Source organism: Rhinolophus sinicus, linkage group LG02 (genome assembly GCF_036562045.2).
Source record: "Rhinolophus sinicus isolate RSC01 linkage group LG02, ASM3656204v1, whole genome shotgun sequence".
Classification (NCBI taxonomy): domain Eukaryota; kingdom Metazoa; phylum Chordata; class Mammalia; order Chiroptera; family Rhinolophidae; genus Rhinolophus; species Rhinolophus sinicus.
In genome coordinates this window covers 149,488,406-149,509,899 of record NC_133752.1, presented here as the reverse complement: position 1 = coordinate 149,509,899, position 21,494 = coordinate 149,488,406, and the positions used below count along the sequence as shown (strand labels likewise).

General features: G+C 38.5%; 1 protein-coding gene across 6 annotated transcripts in view; it reads left to right on the top strand.

Moving 5' to 3' along the window:
• Positions 1-21,494, top strand: part of DIP2B (disco interacting protein 2 homolog B) — a 220,793-nt gene that overhangs the window by 113,371 nt on the left and 85,928 nt on the right. For 4 of the 6 annotated variants that reach the window (XR_012493969.1, XR_012493968.1, XM_074325685.1 and 1 more), the window contains 4 exons: positions 5,109-5,234; positions 14,782-14,994; positions 17,734-17,889; positions 18,382-18,504. Coding sequence is in view for 4 of the 6 variants with exons in the window: in XM_074325685.1 (XP_074181786.1) it covers positions 5,109-5,234; positions 14,782-14,994; positions 17,734-17,889; positions 18,382-18,504 (618 nt within the window). In the remaining 2 variants the exon portion in view is untranslated. The remainder of the gene's footprint in view (positions 1-5,108; positions 5,235-14,781; positions 14,995-17,733; positions 17,890-18,381; positions 18,505-21,494) is intronic. The other 2 variants (XM_019724577.2, XM_019724579.2) reach the window with 2 other exon arrangements.

Sequence of the window (21,494 nt, the reverse complement as noted above, 5' to 3'; positions counted from 1 at the left end):
ATCACATATAGAAAAAGGCTTTAGTGAGCTCATTCACTAGTGTACAATTTTGACCTTCACCTAGTAAAACCCAACTGTGATCTCTAGCCCCAGTTTTTTAATACCAGTTCTTTCAGGTTTACCCCAAATATCAGCAAGTGTAGTCTGTGGATCAGATACCAGTTGGCAGACTGCTCAGTATCTTGGTTAAGTGCAGGGCTATTGAAGAAGGTTTAAATAGTCACATTTGGGATATTTGTCTTGCTGAGACCTGTTTTAAAACCCTGAAAATACTGAAAACTATGAGAGTACTGCAATACTGTCATGAGGGGGAACAGGAAAGAGGAAGCATGCAAGCATGGATTTTGGTGAAAATCACATTTTTTCAATATATTAGGAATTGTTCAACTAAATAGCAAAGGAAAGCTCAGCACATTCTGAGAATTGTGGCTTCCATGAATAAGAACCAACAGTTGTAGCAGAAGAAGAGCAAGTAAGTTATAGAAATTGATGGGAGTTGAACTTCACCTCTTTGTCACTCCATTCATAGGAAGGCTTACATGTACAAGCCACATGTAAAAATCGCTGAAGAACCTAGGGTATGTTTAGTGGAAATCTGAGTAAAGTGGTGGGTACTCAAAAGTATTTAATACTGGTGTCAGAAAGTTCAACTGGAAAATCCTCTCTTAATTGGTGGAGACTTACTAGCACCTACAACATTTCAACTAATCAAATCAAATCTAAATAGACTTAGTGTTTCATGTTTCAGACTCGGTGTAAAGAGCTTATACTTATTCAGAGTTTAGATCACCTGACCTGATTCTACTCTCTGTGCTTAGCCAAGAGGGTCTGATATTTCACAGACACTGATTTAGTGCTTCTTTTTCCTGCACATCAAGGCGTGATGCACCTTTGTACATACATGTGTTATGGTCACAAGTATAGAAAATACACAATTAATGCCTGACATGGAAAGTGATCTGATTGTAAGTCATTCTAACAACTCCTATAATGTTAATCTTTTGAGCAATTAACCATATTAAACAACAACAACAACAAAGGACATTAAAGGAGTATTTGTATCACTTTATTTAGCTTAAATATTAGTGATACCTAGAAAATGATACCCAGCTCTCATGTGCTTCTGGCAGAGAAGTCCAAAGTCAGCCATGTCTGGGGACTGAACTTGGGGAGTAATTTCTTTATCAGACATCAAGGTGAATTGTATGCTGGTAAATGAGTCAAATCCAGTTAAGAGACCTGCCTGTTCTCAATAAGAGGCTTTGCTAATACAGTAACCGTGAAGATCACCTTTTGATGTGGGTGTATGGACCAGGGCTTATCGTGTTAGAAAATAGATAGGTGCTTCTATTTGTTCTGTGGTCTGGTGCTGTGAGTCTTCGGGGCAGAGAAGAACATGCTCCCTAATCATTGGTTATCCAGATGTCGTGGGCCTTCTGAAGCTTGTTTAATGTGAATAATTCCCTGGTTTTAGTGAGTTTGCTATCACATGTTAATTATCCTATGCAAAAATATACTTTTGGAAATGCATATTTAATTATTAGGTGTGAGCATTTGATTTGCTGTTGTTCTGTTGTTGAGAAAGTGCTTTGTCTCAGTATAAACAGTTAGTTACGTCTTTTTCAAGACAGTTAAGAACCATATTTCATGTAATGTAAGAAGGATGCTTTTCACATTTTAAGAGATCTGAAATCAGAATATCTTTTATATAAGATGGCATCATAGATTCAATTAAATATGGCAATCTTGATTCAACTAAGTAAACCTCAGGGACACTAAAATAGTATAACAAATATCAATGCAGTAGAAAATGATTTCAGAGCCAGAAGTTAATACTGTGCTCTGCAAAGTGGTAGCACACTTTGGCAACATCTTTTAAACTTTAAATATATAGTCACTTTGACCTAGAAATTCCACTTCTAGGATTTATTTTATATAAATGCCTACGTATGTGCACAAAGATACACACACACACACACACACACATACACACATACATACATACAGATATGTCTATATCTATCTATCTCTGTATGTACATATACATATATAAAGATGTTTGTCATAGTATTGTTCATAATAATGCAACAGTTAAATAAGTTATAGTATCTTCACACTATGGAATTCCATGAAAGCTGATTTTTAAATTCCAGGCTAAATGGTGCACCAGGACCATTTATGTCTATATTAATACACCTTCTCGTACCAAGGAAGGCAAATTGAGTTCAGCAAGCATTTCTTGTAGACCTCCTATGAGTCCAGCACAGTTTAGATGCTAGAGAAACACAGATGAAAATACAGGAATCCTTTATACATGTTACAGAGGCAGCATAGAAGAGGGGGTGACAGGAGAGGGAACCTTGGCACTGTTAAGGGCACGCTTCATGGAGGTGGTGAAGTCTGAGCCATTTTGAAGTATGAATAGCCATTTGCTATATAGATATTCCAAGCTAACAAAAAAACATAATTTGTAAAGGCAGGGAGATGTGAAATGCAAAATTGAAATTTCTTTGCCCCTCTCCATCAGCACAAAGAGTAGTGCCAAAATTAGTGTGATATCCTAATGTTTCAGAACTTAATAGTTGGTGCCTCTGCCTTAATTGAAAATGTTAAAGTGGTCGGTACCTTAGAAATCCGTAAAAATGGCATAACTGTGTTGGCTTGCAGGTAACTCCTTGAACTCTACTTCCCTACTTTATGACCTAACCTACCTATGCATCTGCCTTTTTATCTGTCCTTATCTATCTATCTATCTATCTATCTATCTATCTATCTATCTATCTATCTGTCTAAAGTAATGTCCTAACAGGTAAGGTCGCTTGGGGGTGTCTGTTCTGCCCCTGGTCCCTGAAGCCCAGCTGTGCCACTTATGTACCATGTCGTAACTACTTCATAAAAACACGCCAAGGATAGGAGCAGCTGCTATAAAACTGTAATATAACATTTTCCACTTATCTTTTTCTCTCCTACCCTGTTGGTAGAAGTGTTATTTCTTTTATTAATAATGAGATTGGAGATTTGGGGATGTGTTTATTATCCATTTGTCCTTCTTCTGTAAACTACCTATTCATTGTCTAACCCTATTATTTTAAAATTGGGTGGTTCATTTTTTTCTCCTATTTCTTATCTTTAAATCCTAAGGATGCTAACATTCAATCTTATTAATTAATTATAGGTCTGTTCAGATTTTCTGTTTTGTCATGATTCAATTTTGGTAGGTTGTTTGTTTCTAGGAATTTGTGCATTTCTTTAGGTTATCCAATTAGTGGTATATAATTCATAGTAGTCTCGTAATCTTTTTTACTTTTGTGGCATCCGTTGTAATGTTTTCTCTTTCATTTCTGATTTTACTTATTTGAGCCTTCTCTTTTTTTTTCTTGTTAGTCTAACTAAAGATTTGCCCATTTTGTTGATTTTTTTCAAAAAACCAACTCTTATTTTCATTGACTTTTTTTTCTATTTTTTTTCTCTATTTTGTTTATTTGTGCTCTAATCCTTGTTATTTCTTCCTTTTGCCAACTCTCGTTTTAGTTTTTTTCTTTTTTAAGTTCCTTCAAGTAAAAAAAGGTTAAATTGTTGATTTGAGATCTTCCACTAAAAAAAAAACTTTTGCAGGGCAATAAACCACCACAAACAACATCAAAAGACAAATGATCATATATTTGATCCGTTTACCCTCATCTACATATATGGTGATGGAAGGAGAACTTACTTTGGGTGGGGAACACACAATGTGAAATAGGATGATGTAATACAGAACATACACCTGAAACCTGTGTAACTTTACTAACCCTTTATTTCTGTTTATTGTCACCCCAATAAACTTTAATTTTTTAAAAAAGAAATCTATTTAAAAAGACAAATGAGAAACTGAAAGAAAGTATTTCTAACATGTCTCAGAAATAAAGGGCTAATGTCTCTTATATAAGAAGAACTCTTAAAAATTAAGGGAAAATAAACTCAGAAACCCTACTGAAAAATGGTCAAGTGATGTGAACATTCACTTCTCTTACAAGCAAACATTAAATGACCCTTAGATCCTCTAAAGATGTTTAATCTCATTAATGATGAAAGAAATGCAAATTTAAAGTATGCTGAGATATCACTTCTTAGCTACCAAACAAAGCTAGACAGCACACTCTGAAGGTGAGGCTACGGTGGGGGGGGGTAGACCCACCTATACAGCGCTGGTAGTAGTGCAATAATACGATAAAACTCTGTTGGAGGAGAATTTGGCAAAATGTAATAAAATTAAAAATATATTCATTTTTTGAGTTAGGAGTCTCACTTGTAGAAATTTACCCTAAAGATATACTCTCATCAGTATAAAATATATTTGCAAAGCTCTTCGTTGCATCATTATCTGTGATTGTAAAATACTGGAAACACTTCAGTGCTCACACAGAGGATAGTAGTTGACTAAACAATGGAGTACAATGGAGTGCTCTGCAGCTATAAAAAAGAATGGAGATCTCTGATATAGAATGATCTCCAGGATATAGTAAGTGAAAAAAGCATAGTGTAAAAATGCATATTTGTTATGCTGGCTTTTTGTGTGTGAAGTACAGGGAAATGAAAAAATACACACGTATCTGCCTATTTTGCAAAAAGAAATATAAGAAGGATAAACCAATAACTGGAAAAAGATTGGTTACCTTAGAGGATGGTTTGCATGTAGATTGGGCCCATTCCTTGAGAAAAGCAAATTGTTTCTTGGGAGCTAGGAAGCCATCTCAGTTGTTGTATCTACCTCAGGATTTTGTAAGAGTTAAAAATAAAAATAAAATAAAAACAGACTACAAAATACTGTATACAGTATGATCTTATTTTGTAGGAATGTAGAGTGAGTTTGGGGGTGGGTGTGCAGAACCAAGAGCTCTGTCTGGGTATGTTAATTTTGAGATTGCAATTAGACATTCAAGTGGAGAGCTGAATTCTGTGGCCAAAGTGGCAAACAAGTAACGTCTGCCCTTACATTTTAATACAAATGATAAATAAAAATCACTGAAACGTCCCCTTTTCAACAGTTGAGGCCGTGATAGGTCAGCCCCCAGAAGTAAACACTTGAAGAGCCAGGAGCTAATAAATGCAAATGTTTAATCTTTCAGATATCCATACAGAAGCAGTTCAAGCTGCACTGGCAAAGCATAAAGAACAGAAAATGGCTTTGCCCATGCCAACCAAAAGGCGGTCCACATTTGTCCAGTCTCCTGCGGATGCCTGCACACCTCCCGGTAGGTTTATCAGAACCTTTCTCTCTGACAGTTGTTCCTGAAATAAGTTCTACTTTTTCTTTTCTGAGCTAGGTGCCGGAACTCTCTCCTCCTCATCAGAGGTGTATACGCATACACACTGAACGTGGCAGGTTTTGTTTGTTGCACTGTAAACAACACACGACACACAGAGGCCTTAAGAGTAAAGCTATTTAAAAAAATTTTTTTTCCTTCTGAATTTCCAGCATATCCTTGCTGTAACCCACAAACTTGTATAATCATAAATAGATACAGGCTAAAGCTTAGGGTCTCAAAAAAAATCTTGCTGTGGTTAAATAGCTATTTCCATTGACATCCAAAATATGACCCATAGTCATATATTTCTTTATCAAATTTATACTCCTAAATCAGATGCTTTGTCTCTGCAACAGCCATACAAGTAAGTAGATTTGGTACAAAATTTGGCATATCATTAAAGATGATAGGAGAGCAGTTATGCAAAGTTGTAATGGACCTGAAAAGTGTGTGTGTGTGTGTGTGTGTGTGTGTGTATTGATATATTTTGTATACATTTATATATTTTTAAGAATCACTTTCTATAATGGGGTCATGAGATAGCAGGAACTAAGTGTCTTCATTCCGTCCACGTTCCCCAGACTTGGAATCCTTATTCCCCTAATGTAAATATAAGAGTTATAACTTCATATTTGAAGGGCAACTATAACAACTTTTAAGTTGTCTTATATCTATACAGAATCTTTCCCAAAGTTTTTAAAAACTTTAAAAAAAACTGTTTTTAGGTGAAATCCCAGCCCAGATCTCAGTGTAGGCCTCTGAGATGAGAGACAGTGAGTCTATGCTAATGAAATCTCTGCGTAAAAACTTCCCCGTGCTGTCTTTGTCTAAACTACTTACTGTCTTCTGGGAGATTCCCAGGAAGGTTACATTGTTGTGGTTGAATTTGCTTCACAGCTGTCAGGTTGAGCTATTCATAGTGTTGTGATTCCCTGGTCCAGGTTCATATTAATAGTTTTCTCCTAGGTTCTGGCTAACTTCTGAGCGCATTTGGGTTGGCTGTGGGCTCATTAACTGTATGTGCTTTTTTCTTTACATCTGTGGTGTCAATATGTTTCGAGAGAAATAGCTCTGTGGCTTCAAGTGTTTCTCAAAACGTAACACAGGATACCTCTGGCAGACCATCGCAGTAAGACATTTTGTGTCTGTATTGAATGGTGCGTACTTCCAGCCCACTCATTCAGACTCTTGGATGGTTTCCCTTCGGCGTTCGTACAGCACCAGTTGGGTCCTCACGGACAAAGGGGGCTCTCAGTGAGTAGCTATTCCTTGTTGGCAGCGTGTGCTGCAGTGCGGCGGAGGGTTCAGTTGCAGTAAATGGCAAAGGGTAGGGAGCAATATGACTGGAAGTCCTTAGAAACAATCCTCTCCAGAGCTGTATTAAAGAAATGCAGTTTCAGAGTAAATAGTCTGCTCTCATGGTTTCGGGTTAAATGTGAGAGTGCAGCAAGGGATCTTGAGAATGCTCAGAAGGAATGGAAACCTTTTTCATCCCCTTTTACAAAAGTCAGTGCCTGAGGGGAATTCACGGACTCGAGAAACAAATCGTGGCTGTTCGTGGCTGAATGAGACCACAGTCCTTCGGCATTCACTACAAGGCCTCTGTATTTCTGAGCGCTAATGTCCTACTCTGTCTGCAGCCTTAAGCATGTGGTATAATGTTCTTGATCACTTACATGTTTTAATAATTTCATGACTGTAAAGACTCAGCCCTCTCTCCTAGGACCTTTATTCAGCAGAGCAGAGTAATAAAAAGGTTTCCTATCTATCTCGTTTTGGGGAGCTCTGAATCGTATTGGAGAAACCTGACTGTGCTCTTAGGGACATCAGTGTTGCTGAATAGGGGAGACGTTCTCTCCACCGTGGAGGGCACCCTCCTGGTGGTTTCTCACAGGGTCCCCACATGGAGCTACAGCCTCACGCTCTCCATCAGCCGTTACGCACATGCCTAGGAGAAGCACTGGGAGGAAAGTGGGAAGAACTGTATCATTGGGTGTCTGTTAGCACCATTCATGTGGGGGGTGGAATTTGCTGTTCCCAAGTTAGGATTTGGAATCCATTCTCTCCAAACTTCTGAGAGCCACCAGTTAGAGACTCAGTTGTCTGCAGTTTAAACCTATATCACTGTTTCCCAGAACCTCTTCCGGTCTAACCCAGGGATGGCAGGTAGGTTTTAGCTTGCATATTTACTCTAATATCCCTTGAAACAAGGCTGCACTCAAAGGATGGGAAGTAAGAAGAGAATTGACACTAATTATTGCCTGTTAAAGGCAGCTATAAAAATGACCTTGCTGTGACTTTGTTTCTAGAAAAATTGTGCCACTCTTGCAGGGCAACATTCACCTCGAATTTCACACTCCGGTCAAGGACGTTTAACCGGTCAGGGCCCTCACTCTGCACGTGCGTCCCGGGTGAACCTAGTTCCTGGGATACCTGCTTGAGCACACTGGCCAGTCTGCTTCTGTGGGGGGGCACTCAGCACATAATATAGAAATTACTGAATTGATGACAATTTAGAGCTATTTTTGGAGGGATTTAATAAAAGTGATTTAAGGAGTAAAATATGTCGTAAATCTTGGCTTCTTAATAGTATCATTTAGTCTGGAAACTATGGTAAATAGTTGGCATGGGAAATAATTTGTCTTTTTCATAAATCAAGCTCAAGTAATAAAGTGTCAATCAACCTAAAATTTGCTTATTGATATATACACTGATTTCTATCTTATGGATTGAAAAATTTAAATTCTCCAAGTTGGTAGCAATTTGTGGTTCTTTTACTGTCCATGTCCTTTTTCAGAGTCTTTTAGACTGCTTGAATTACTGCCATCCAGTTCCCTTTATGTGCTGAAATCATTTACTAATGTCATGAGGCAATTACCTCAGCTCTCTCTTTGTGGGGGTTCTTTGTGTAACCCTATTATTCATTCATACGGATAAACACAATGCAAAAACTGCAGCATATATTTTTCCCCCTCTAAGCTTTTTCTGTATCCGTGTGGACTTACTGTATTCTGAGGGTGCCTGAATGACCAAATAGACCACATAATGATCCCCAAACACAGTAAGCTATTTCGACTGGCTTGGGTAGAATGAAACTTAAATTTAGATGTTTGTTTCACGCAGGGCCCTGCTTGAAAATGACTGTAGTAGTAATTCCTAGGGCCAGGAAGGAGAATTTTACCTCTCTGTATTCTGTGACACCTGTGGACAGACTGGGGTATCGTTATACTTTTAACATACTTTAATAATGCTTTATGGAATTATAGTATGTTACAGTACGCAAAGGACTTTCACATACCCATGGCCGTCCGGCCTAACTTGCCCCTCGTAAGTGCTCTGTGAAGCAGGAAGGGAAGATTTCTTTAGAGATGAGGAAACAAACAGGTACATAGTCACTAAGTGGTTTGCCCCAGGTCAAACAGCAATTAGGGGTCAGATAAGTCTTCTTGATTTTGTTTTTCACTCTACTAACGCCCCATCTTTTTTTACTTAACAGATACTCATTGTGTGCATGGTACTGGAATGAGTATTATTCCAAACAAATTGAATGGCTATTGCCTTCTGAGAGCACATAGCCCAAAACGTGTAACAGTCAGTTAATTTGAACTTAAAAGAAGTTACCTGTCTGATTACTAACTTGGGGAGCTTTTCCTCAATATTCTAAGCCACAAAGTAAACAGCTGGCAAATCAGACCTTTATAAATGTGCTCTAATTAATAGATTTGGATCATTTTAATAGAATACTTTCATTATTGGTATGGGTTATGAGCAGTGGTCCACAATTACTTGGGAGATTAGTAATATTCAATATTCTTTAAGCCAAAGCACAATAAAAACCCACTCTATCAGACTGAATTTGATTGTTCTAATAGCCGGTTGTAAAATGTAAGTTTTGCCAATAAAAGTAATTTCATAGTTAACCATTCATTGAGTACCCTCTGTGACTTGTCAGAGGGCTACGTGCTTACCATATTTTTTCATGTTTAGTTCTCTTGATAATCCTCTGTCCCATTTTACAGTTGAGAAAACAGATTTAGAGAGCCTCAATAACTTGCTCAGACTTCTGTTTCTCGCCGTGTAGTCAACTACAAAACCTGAAAATTTTCTCCTAGAAACAGGGGAACGAAAACTTCCCTTTAGAAACGTAGATAAACTATAACCAGCTTTTTATTTTTTTAAAATAGCATACAGGAATAAGAGAGCATGATCACTGAAAATCAGAGTGGTGAGATCGGGTGCACTTTGGCTGCCCTGGGGAGAAGGGCGGCAGTAAACTAGGGACCCAAGTTTTATTTACCATAAGGGTAGAAAAGATAAAACCTTGGATATATATAAAGTTGGAAGCTTGGATTCGAGATCTCTGGAGAGGTTTATAGCTTCAGCAGAAGAGTGAATTTGAAAAAAATTAAACTGCCAGCAGAAGATGTCAAGAAAGCTTGCCTTGTGTCTGGCTTTGGAATAACGGGGGCAGGGACTTCCCTAAGAATTTGTGGTCAGTGGGTACAAATTTTAAATTTCACTATTGCCCCTGGTAAAACCTAGTGTTAAAAAGTGAACTCACATAAAAGGCTGATGATAACCCTCGGGCACAAAGGATTTCTGGAAGGATACATCCTCAACCTAGGGACTTGGGATTCCCACAGATAAAGATCCAGAGTGGAAGCAAACAGTCCAAAAATAGAAAACACTCACCATGAGAGAGAATCCCTCAAGGAGCAGAATTAAGGCCCCCTAGGACTGACTAGCCCAACAGCTATCAGTTGCAGAAACCCACAGCAGTCAGACTTTTAGCCCATTCTCTAAGCTACTCGGCGTGTTGCCTCTTATTCTCCCATATTGTTAGTGAATAATATTTTCTGGAAATTTGGGAGTTCTAATAATTGCATGTTTGCTCTAACTTTTCAAATAGGCAGTAAGTGGGGGGGGGGAAAACTCTCTTCTCACCCCATTATTATTTGTAATATTAATTAGTTTTGTAAACTGTTTTTTCATAGATGTGGGCAAATACCTAGGAATACAGTGTTTGGAGATTCCTGATAGGTGGAGTGACCCGAGAGTAATTATTAATAGTGAGTGTTCTTTCTCCCAGAGGTACCCCAGTTTGGATGTTAATGGTCAGGCAGCTCATGGACCTCCTGCCAATTGGATTCCACATAGTGATTTTCAGCCCCAGCTGCTCTCTGTACACAGATTATTATGGGATGCTTCCGAAAGTCTCCCTAACACTTGTCTGTTGAATCATTACCCACCCCAGCAGGGTTTGGTGCTAGATTAAGCATCTCAGAATTGTAGCCCAAGGTTGGTCTGCTTCCGGAACCAACCTTTCCATCTTCTCTTTCATATATGCTTTTATTCTTAGGCTGGCCCCTCTTGGATCTCTAAAGATTTGTTTCCCCTTAGCTTCAAACATTTTCCTTGCCTACAGAGAAACGTCCTTTGTCTCAGGTTCTGTAGACTGACTGCCAGGTGTTACTATTTTCTCTCTCACCGAGGCATCATTTTCACCCCCACAATTCTTTTTAAATTCATTTTTTTACAGCTTTATTTAATTCTAAGTGCCATAAAATAAACAGCCCATATTGAAAGCGTGTCTTTGCTAAGTTTTGACATAGCAAAACTGTGAAACCATCACCACAGTTAAGATCATGAACATATCTATCACCCCCAAAGGTTCCTCATAATCCCTTTGTAATCCCACCTTTCCCCATCCTCATGAGATAGCCACTGGCCTGTTTTCTGTCACTATATGTTAGTTTGCATTTTATAGAATTTTATGTAAGTAGAATCATACACTGGTACTTCTTTTTTCAGAGAAGGGGGAAAGTTTGGCTTCTTTCACTCAGTGTAATTATTTTGAGATTCATCCACGTTGTTATGTGTATTAGTACTGTGTTCATTCCTTTTTATTGGTGAATAGTATTCCATTGTATAGATATACCACAATTTATACATTCAGTTAATGGATATTTGGGTTGTTACCCATTGTTAGCTATTACAAATAAAGCTCCTATGGAGATTCATGTACAAGTCCTTGTGTAGCAGTATGCTTTCTTTTCTCAGCAGAGGAATGGACATGGTAGGTGTTTAAATTTAATTTATAAATTAAATTTACTAATGAATAAACATTTTCAGATATAATAAATGTATTTTCCACTGAGAAGAGGGTAGTCATTTCCACACATGGCTAAAGACTAAAAGTGCTACAGCAGTTAAGAACAATTAGTAAATTCAGGACTTTTCTTTCTTTAAAATCAACAAGCTAATCGTTTGTGTTTCCACATTGGTTATAAATGGACTTGAGGCATCTGGTGATCAGTATTAAATAATGCTGTATGAAAATCACACTAGTGATAAGCTGAAGGGCAAACCATGTGTTCAGAATTAGTTGCTGTTGTGTAGGCCTATTGTATTCATCATACACAAGAGCTTAGGCCAAGGGCCTTTAGTTATGACAGGTAACAATGTGCGTTCGTGTTCAACCAGAGCAGAATCAGTGGGAAAATGATAGCATTATTTCTATTAGTATTAATTTAGTCTTGCCCAAATTTCTGCTAATTCATAGCAATTTCCTGGGTGACAGTTACTTAAAAAAAAAAAAAAAAGCTACCAAATAAACATATAAGTGTTTAAGGGAGCTTGTTTTTCCTTTTAAAAGGATCTAATCCCAGAGCAATGCTTATGTTTTGCGTGATCCTAACACATGATCAGCTGTAAGCTTTGCCCAGCCACAGTTCTGCATCTGTGAGGTCACAGAGGGTGGGTTATTTAGGGAGGAGAAGGGGAACTCATGTCTATTGTTCACCTGCTGTGTGCTGGCACTGCTGGAGGTGCTTTCTGTACATTGTCCCGTTTGGTGGTTTCCCGCTGCCCTGAGCATTGAGGCAGTTTCCTCAGCATGTCTTCCTCAGCCCTTAGCAGCTGGGCTGTCCACTTGTCCAGTCTCGTCTTTCATCACTACCAGTTTTGCATTCTGTGCTTCAGCTCATTTCTTTCAGATCTGCAAATGTGCCTTGTTTTCTGTCCCCCCCAGCTTTCTCACATGCCGTGCCCTCTGCCTGAATCTTCTCTCTCCCCTCTCTGTTCTCCTCGTAACTAATTCCTGCTTACCCTTCCGGCCTGGGTTTAGGTCTTCCTTGGGCCCCTTCCTGCCCAGAACTCCAATAAGTCTTTTAAGAACAGGGACTCTGTGTTCTTGCTTACCCTTTCGTTCCTATCGAACTAGTGTAGTGCTTAAAAGTATCTGTTGACTGGCTGAACAAACAACCAACCTTCTCAGATGGATGATCCTTTTATCCCCAAGTCGCAAAGTTAGTAAGTGGTGGACCCCAGAGTTCAGATGGAAAACAGACACCAAGGCCATGTTTTTTCCACTATGCTCAGCCAACCGCCCCCGGTTGCAGTTGCTGAACACTGAGGAGGAGGACTGGCGGGCAAATGAGGTAATTGAATTGAAACAATACACCTAATTACATAATTGATCCAATATAGAAACATAATGAAGCCAATTTTCCATAAACCTAATCATCAAAATACTGCTTTTACTATCTTTTGAAAATTGGGTTATTCTGATTTTAGACTTACACAGATTAAAATAAATGATTCAATAAAGACAGCCTGCAAATCTAGGGGAGTTTATGGGCTCCAGAGATATACTACCCTGAAAATACATTATCCTTAGGGTCAGATTCACCTGTCCCTTGTCCCCCTCCCCCCCCCCCACCGCCACACACACACAACACACTTTTCTTTAGCATGTTTGCAAAGACAGAAATCTCTGTCTCCCCAGGTACAGCTGAAATGTTAGAATAATTTATGGAAATTATGCAAAACGCTTTCCTTAAATAAAAGGTTACAGATGCTGTTACTTTCTCTAAGTTTTCCTTTAGTCGTCCTCCTTTTGCATTGTAGATCTCATTTCCCTTTAAAGAACCTCATTGCTTTATCCCTTGGGGTCTGGTCACTGTCTACCTGTCCAGCCTCATCTGTTGCCCCTTACCTCCTCAAAGTCTGCTCCATCTCCATAGAAGTGCTTGAATTCCCCAGGGAGATTGGTGCCCCAGGAATGAAATGAAACCCTCGCTTACCCTATTTCTTAGCATTCATTGTATTCTTGTGAAACAGTCTGTGGGGTTGTGTGTCCCCTGTACAAGACTGTAAGCCTTTTTAGGGCACTTACTCTCTCATAAGAACTCATACACCTCAGAATCCGCAGAACCTCACATAGTTCCTGGTATGTGTTGTAGTTATGCAGTACGATTAAAAAAAAAAAAAAAAATCAGTCTTGGACCTTAGATCTCCTTCAATATGAGATAATAAGTTGGAGGTAGTCCAGAGCAGGAAGCAAGAATAAACTTTCTCTCATGCTCTGAGCCTGCAAAATTTGACTTCTAGATTAAAGTAGTCTTTTGTGGTTCAAATTTCCATTGTCGGGTGCTACTAGCAGTGTTATCTCTTTGGCTCTTTGAGCCAAAGGAGAGAGTGGACTTACAGTTTCACCTGAGTTACAGGAACGTGTTCTGCAGGACTAACTACAGACTATTTAATTTTTTAAAAATTGAATGAAATTCAACCCATAGGCTATACATTATAACCCCCGAAATAAACTAAAAGGGTTTGTTTCACATCAGACCAAATGCGTCTTTAACTTGCATGGCGTCAGCTTAGAGCCCTGGAATAAATCCCTGACTTTTGCCTCCCTTGGCTATCCTATATTTGGTTGAACTTCTCTTTTTCTATTTTTTCAACATACTTTTCTAATTTAGGCCTTATTTTCCTGAAGTCAGAGCCAGGCCAAAATCAGACATCAGTGAATTTCTCATAATTCTCCTCCGACTGGGAATGAAGAAGAGAAACACAGATCAGTGCCCTGTCCTGCCATCTTCAGAAAGCTTACCTGTGCCAAGCGACCAGCTGGCTTTTCCATAAAACCATGAATGTCTCCAAGCTGAGCGTTGTTTCTTAGTCTACATCACTTCCCCAGCACCTAGTTCACCGTGTGGCACTTAAATCGTTGGAAACAAGCATAAGTTTTTTGTATCTCCCTATCAAGATCACTTCCTTTTAAGTAGACACGAACCACTGAATGCTTGTCAAAATCAGTGTAGCAACCTATCACAAGCTTCTCCAAGTAAGAGATGGAGGAAGATACATAATAAGTACTTCAGAATTATTTGAACATAAATAAGTTAAGCCAACAGAACTTAGATACGGATTAATCTCAGAACAGAAAAACAGTGACTGAAGTTTGAATGTTCTAAAAGGATTTTCTTTTTTAATAACTTCAAATTACCTCTAGATTTAGACTGTTTGATTTTTGCAGACTTTAGTCCATAGACCTTGCCTTGAGATTTTGCAGAAACTTTACATACTAGTTTACCTTAAGAATGCGAATGTTTTGCTGGTGTCAAAATTGAATGTGTGATCAATGAGCAAGAACTGAAAGGTCTCTGTTCTAGGCAGGATCGAGAACAACTTTTTTTCTAATTCCACACAGACACGTCTTCGGCCTCCGAGGATGAGGGCTCTCTGAGACGCCAAGCTGCGCTCTCTGCTGCCTTGCAACAGAGCTTACAGAATGCTGAGTCCTGGATCAACCGTTCAATTCAGGGATCGTCCACTTCTTCATCCGCATCTTCTACGCTGTCCCATGGAGAGGTCAAAGGAACCAGTGGGTCTCTAGCTGATGTATTTGCCAATACTCGAATAGGTAGGAGCTGTATCTACCCAAGAAGCCCAAAGTATGTTCCATTTGGCGCCCAGTATCCAAGAAAGAGTTTATGATTTGTATTAGGTTTTTCAGAATGGCCTAAAAGACAGGATCAGAAAGATCACGACAGTTAATGAAGCAAAAAGGGGAACACCAGCAATACATTTGGAATGGGAGCTATCACCTGCATTATTGGTGCATAGTACTGCCCACCTGAAGCCATAGCTATTTCCATACGCAATACTCAAGCCGCAAGATACAACACCAGTCTTAGCGTGGGTTTATCCCTATTGGAGGATATTCCGTTAGAAGTGTTGAAATATGTGACATCTTAGATTCTCCCAGGGTTGTTGTCTATGTTATCTTAAACAAAATACATTAAACCTGAGCAAATTCTGCACCAAGACAACATCAGTGAGGCCTTTTGTTGAGAGCATGAAGACTGGATTTATTGTCCTTGCTGCTGTGTTATTGCTACAACCAGAGTGTGCAGCCTGAGGATGTGGTCCTGAGCTGCTCCCGCGGCCGGTGCTCCTGTGTGGGGTGTAGCTTTTGCTTGGCTCTGCTTTATGTTTGTGTGTGTGTGCGTGTTCAGAGGTTGTGACATCTGCAGATAAAGATACAGCTCGGATCTCTGCTTTTGCTTAATTGGTTGGTACACATTGCACTAAGTGATGTGTATGAACATCGTGTGTCTGTGATACTTTTCCCTTTTTTATTGACAATCGGTTGCATTTTGGTGCCTTAATTTTCATATCAGTGACCTTTCTAGACATCTTTATTTTATTGATTGGTTTCTGAAAAGAAACGCTTAGAGAATTTTCAATTCAAAGCCTATAGTTTTTAAAGAAAACAGCTACCTTCAGGGTATGATTGCCCACACTTAAAAGCCAGGTGCCACCAAGGGTGACACGTCCCTCACTCTTAACTCTACCCTGTGACTCACTGAACTTCTTAAAGCGGCCAAGGGGAGCATGTTCAACACCTCTTCAGTTTGAGAGGAAGCAGCCACCTGTGGGTCAGGCGTGATTTTCACGTTTGTCTGAAAGAGAGCAATTTCAGTTACTAAAGATAATTGTCCTGATACCTATTTAACTTTGTCTGGATTTTTGTTCACAAGATGATTTCATCTGACCTCATAGTTTTCTGTTGCTTCTACTAGGTGAAAAGTCATTTATCCAGGTACTCACAAGAAACTATTTTATCCAACATTATTGACTTTTGGAAGTTTATTTTAAAAGAAGTAATTCATGTTTCTAATAGAAATTTTTGAAAATACAGATAAAATAAAAATAAAATAATCTATAAACTCACTTCCTATGGATAACACTTCAGTGCAGTCTAACACTTCTAGACTTTATTTGCATACATGAGCAAATATGTAGGTAGGGTTTTGGTTTTATTTTTTGCAAAAATGAAATTGTACTAAACATAATGTTCGTAACCTGCTTTTCTTAGCAGTGTATCACAAACATCTGTTTTATCATTAACATAGAATTATACTATTATTTTTTTTATGGTTTCAGATTATGCCACTATATGGCTGTGCCCTGGTTTATTTAGCTATTCCCCTATTTTGGACATTCAAGTAGCATCCACTTTTTTGCTATTATAAAAACTGCTGGAATGAACATCCTGGAACATATGACTGTGCATTTGTCTGATTATTTCCTTAGGATGTATTTTTAAGTGGAATTGCTGGGTCAAATAAAAATGTCTGTTTTTAATGCTTTGTTACCACATTATCCTATAGAAGGGATATGCTGCAATATACTTGTGCTAGTAGTATATTTAAAACTTTAAAAACTATTACACTAGGCATTACAGACTTTGGGGGCATAGAGACGTTACTTCCAAATTGAATTTAAGAATTGTTTATATTATGCTTTTTTTCCTTTTTCATAAGAAAAGTTTTGAGTGGCCTTTTATTACTCTTGCGATTTTTTTTTTTTTTTTTTTTTTACTTCTCCAGATGTTTTCTTCCAAGTTTTTATAACATATCCCTGTTTAATGGCTCTCTTTCAACTTACGTCATTCAGTTTCTCTGTGTTAAGAATCTCCCAATTTATATCGTGCAGTTTCTTTATATTAAGAATCCCGACATGAAGCCGATTACAAGAACACTAATCACGTTTAGAGCAAAGGAAGAACCTCGGCTGTCAAGTAGATCCAAGTTGTTATACCTCTGGGTTGTTTTATAAATGTTAGAAGTAGACTTACCTGGTTTTCTTCATCTGGAAACTTGAGCAGTCTGACCCACTTCCAAGGCACGATTTCTGTCTTCAGTGGAAGAGAAACTATTGCAGATAAACCAACATAAACATGAAGAAATGCTTAAGAGACTAGAAGATTAGTAGCCATATGATCATACTCACGTTAGTTTCATTTTGAAGTCACTTGCAATTTTTATTTTATTATGATCATTTTTCTATAATACTGGATTTCTACCAGTCTTTCTGTGTAGAAAAGAATGTTTTTGAGAAACATTGGTCATGGGATTTGATCTTACTAAGGCTACTTGAGTTCTTGAAAATAATAATTTTGGAACACTGATAGCCCTAGCTTAACTTCTTGCTCTCTCATTGTACCTTGCTAGTAGAATTTGATTTAAAAGGTTGTTTTACAAGAGCTCATGCCCTATTTGCATAGTTTTCTTGTTGAAAAACTAAAAAGGGTTTAAACATTCTGATTTTTCTGTTAATGTGATATAATTCCAAATTTTGCTTTCTCCCCTCTTAGAGAATTTCTCTGCTCCCCCTGACGTCACGACAACTACCTCCTCTTCATCATCATCTTCCTCAATCCGCCCAGCAAATATTGACCTGCCCCCCTCGGGGATAGTTAAAGGCATGCACAAAGGATCCAACAGGTCCAGCCTTATGGATACAGCTGATGGTAGGCATTCCTTTTGGTAGCTAAGTAGGGGATATTAGTTGAACTGGAACAACTCAAATTAGAAACAGCAGCGCCTGACCTGTCCAGCAGTTGCAGAACGACGCGGCTGTACACCCGCGAACACAAGTCATCTTTAGTGCCTTCTTCTCAACAGCCTGCACTGTAGCAGCACTGAACTTGTTCAGGCTTAGTCTGTACTGTCAAAAGATGCTTTGAACAAAAAAATGGAGTATGGAAAAAGAAAAGAACACTGTAAGAGAAAAGGGGGAGTAGATGAAATCTGTAAGCAATGTATTAATAAAAGCACCATATTTGTTCTCTTTTGTCATAAACTTGGTATGTACATATTTGTACCTATTTGTCCCACTTAAAATAGAATGAGATTGTGGGCAAAGGCCAAACATCAATAGAAATAAAAGCTCCTAAGAGAGTTGAGGACTTAAAATATCCCTAAAATCAATTATTTTTAACTTACCATTTTTTCCCGCATAGGTGTTCCTGTCAGTAGCAGAGTATCCACAAAAATCCAGCAGCTTCTCAACACGCTGAAACGACCCAAAAGGCCTCCCTTAAAAGAATTTTTTGTGGATGACTCTGAAGAAATTGTGGAAGGTAGTAGTATTAATACCCAAAACACATATTCCGTAAACAGACATTTCTTAAGCAACTACTGCATGTCAGGTACTGTAGCATTTAAGGATGAACAAGGCATCGTTTTGGGTTGAAAAAGTTCATAGTTCTCTGCTCTTTTCCACTAAGGATCATTTATATTTTAGATCTCAGATGAAAATTACGGAGGGAGGGAAGGCAAAGAGATAACTATGGAGCATAGAACTATCCTTGGAAATATGCTTTTGAAATTACAAACTTTCCTAAATACCTAATTTTAAAAGTTACTTATATTTGGCATTATCTTAGAATACAGATGTCAAACGTGACCTCAAAAGATTGCCCAATCTTTTTTTTTATATAACTTATTCCTTTTGTTAAATCAGCCAGTCTGCTTTCTATAAGATAAGATGGTATATGGTAAAAAAGTTCATAAAAATACAGTCACTTCCTCTTTCTTCATGTTGTTTGCAGTTTAGGCCAGTGCTAACATATATACATGTAAAAACAGATTTTAGCCGCTAAGTATGTATCAACTAATATGGGAAGTTGGAGAAGGGAAGAAATAGAGGAAGTAGTAATGGTTAGGGATGCCTTCATAGAGAAAGTAGTAATAGTTGGTGATTATTCGTTCAATAATTTAAAAAAAATTATGGATGAAATCGTGATGTCTAGAATTTAATAGGAAGGATTGGGAGGGGAACACATCAGGGTATAGATGAAACAAACGTGGCCGTTGGATAATTACTGGAGCTAGGTGACAAATAAGATCTACCTAACAAAAGCTTTTGTCAAAAGACCTAAGCCTTGGTAGCTTTGTGGTCCATTTTTACATCCTGAGACGAGCAGGCTTTGATCACATCCCACCTGTTAATGGAACTGGGCACATGAGCAGAGTAGATCTGGTGTTAGCCCTCTATATGCAGTGGGAAGCACAAGCAACCTGATGTAGGAGGTTAAGATGAATTTCTGTTTCTTCGGGAGTGAATAAACTCATTAAGCTATGGACATCTTTCTTGATACACTGATGTTCAAGGTGCTCCTGCAGTAATAGCCTCACCAGTCTTTTTAGCACTGTGTATTGCCCAGGTAAATGAAGGTCAAGGCTTAATTAGGAATTATACTGGAACAATTTTCATTGTCAGAATAGAGCTAATAGCTTTTCACTAATTATAAATAGGCAACAGTTGTTGATGTGAATAATGATTACCTTTGGAAAGAGACACCCGTGTGTCTTTGAAAGTCTGAAAGAGTGTGCCCAGGGTCTGCATCGGGGCCTAGTGGATGGCAATCATTACAGACTTTTGTGACCAGAAGACTATGCCTACTATATATGCAGTCTGTTTGTAAAAACAAAGCTAGTTATTTAGAGTCACCCATGTTCGCTTTTTTTATTCAATCTGGTGGTTTAGGGCCTGGGAATATACAAAGTAGAAGGGCCACTGAAACGTCATTTACCTAGGGCCGTGGTTTGGGAAGTGAAACTAGTTTCAGTAGTTTTATGGTGGTAGAAAAATGAATCAAGACATTTTAAGTAAGTGTCCCAAATCTGCCATTAAATTGAGCTCTAAAATGCAGTTTATTTCATATTTCATTGGCCCATCTAATACTTGCTGCTCATTCTGTCTGTTCTCCCTTCTGTGCTTCCTCTCTCACCTCCAGTTTACCAGGCTAATTCCTGCCTCTACTTTAAGACTCAGCTCAGGTGTTACCTGCTCCATGTGGGGGACCCCACCCCCTAACCTGGGTGATATGGCCCTCTTCTGCCTTTTCTCTACATATCTCTGTCGTGCCCTGCTCATGTTTACTTTGCTCTGTGTGTGAGTGTGTGTCGCCTTTGCACTCTAGATACTCCTGGAGGGCACACAGACTCTGTATTCCTTGCACCAACATTATTAAAAACAGTAAATGTTCAAAAATGATATGTGCACTATTTATTTTCTCCATGTTTATCACATCCTGTGCACATACTTGGCACTCAGTAATACTTGATTTTTATTCCATGTGTAATTATCTTTCCTGCTGTGAAAATGTAGGACCTTTTTGCTTTTTATTGTTTGGATACTTATTTATTGTAGAAAAATTAAGATGACTTTAATTTTCTCTATATGAAACAATATGAAATATTATTCACTTCCAGTTTCTGGAATGACCATGTTTATAACCTAGAAATTTTTTGTCCTCCCCCAAATTCAGTTCAATTTCATTAACATCGATCGAGCAATCATACATATTAGGCACTAGAGGCAATAAAAGGAATAAGAACCATGCCTTCTCTCAAAAAACTGTCAGTTGGAGGAAGAGAAAAACGTGTACAGTACCAGAAGCTCTTGAGATCCTCAGTGCTTTAAAAAGCGTGGACTACCACATAGTGTGGGAGCGCTGAGGGAGGAGTGGCTGGGACGGCTTCCTGGGCGTCTGCCGGTGGAGCTGCGCCCTGAGAAGGATGAGTACCAGCTCCCTGGGAAGCAAAGGCATTGGCCGTACGTGATGTGTGCCAGGGTACACAGATGTGGAAGCAACATTCGTGCCCATTACCGGTTTGAGTCTAATACTGACCCTGTGGTACAACTGTTACTGTCCCCATTTTACAGCTGAGGAAAAACAAGGCTCAGTTCACATGAGGTCACACTAGTAAAAAGGGAGTGTAAACTTGGGTTTTCTGACTCACACTTAAGTGCTTTTTCATTAAACATAACCTGGTGAAGTGGAACCTGGCTCTTAACATTGGACACAAACAAAAGATTTAAGAACAGATGTTCTAAAAACTGTAAAACTGCTGAAAGGAATTTATACTTTTTGCCTTTCTGTATGGTCAGTGATTTGCTTTGACAGGGTCAGGATTTGTTTGTTGCATAAAATATATTAAATATGATTTTATAATTTTGTGGGAAAAATGAATCCATTTTGTGGATTACCATTTCTAATGATGTCTTTTCTCAGAGTGAGTTCAAACCAGATAAAGATGAGGGAAAAAGGGAACTATATTTGAGATT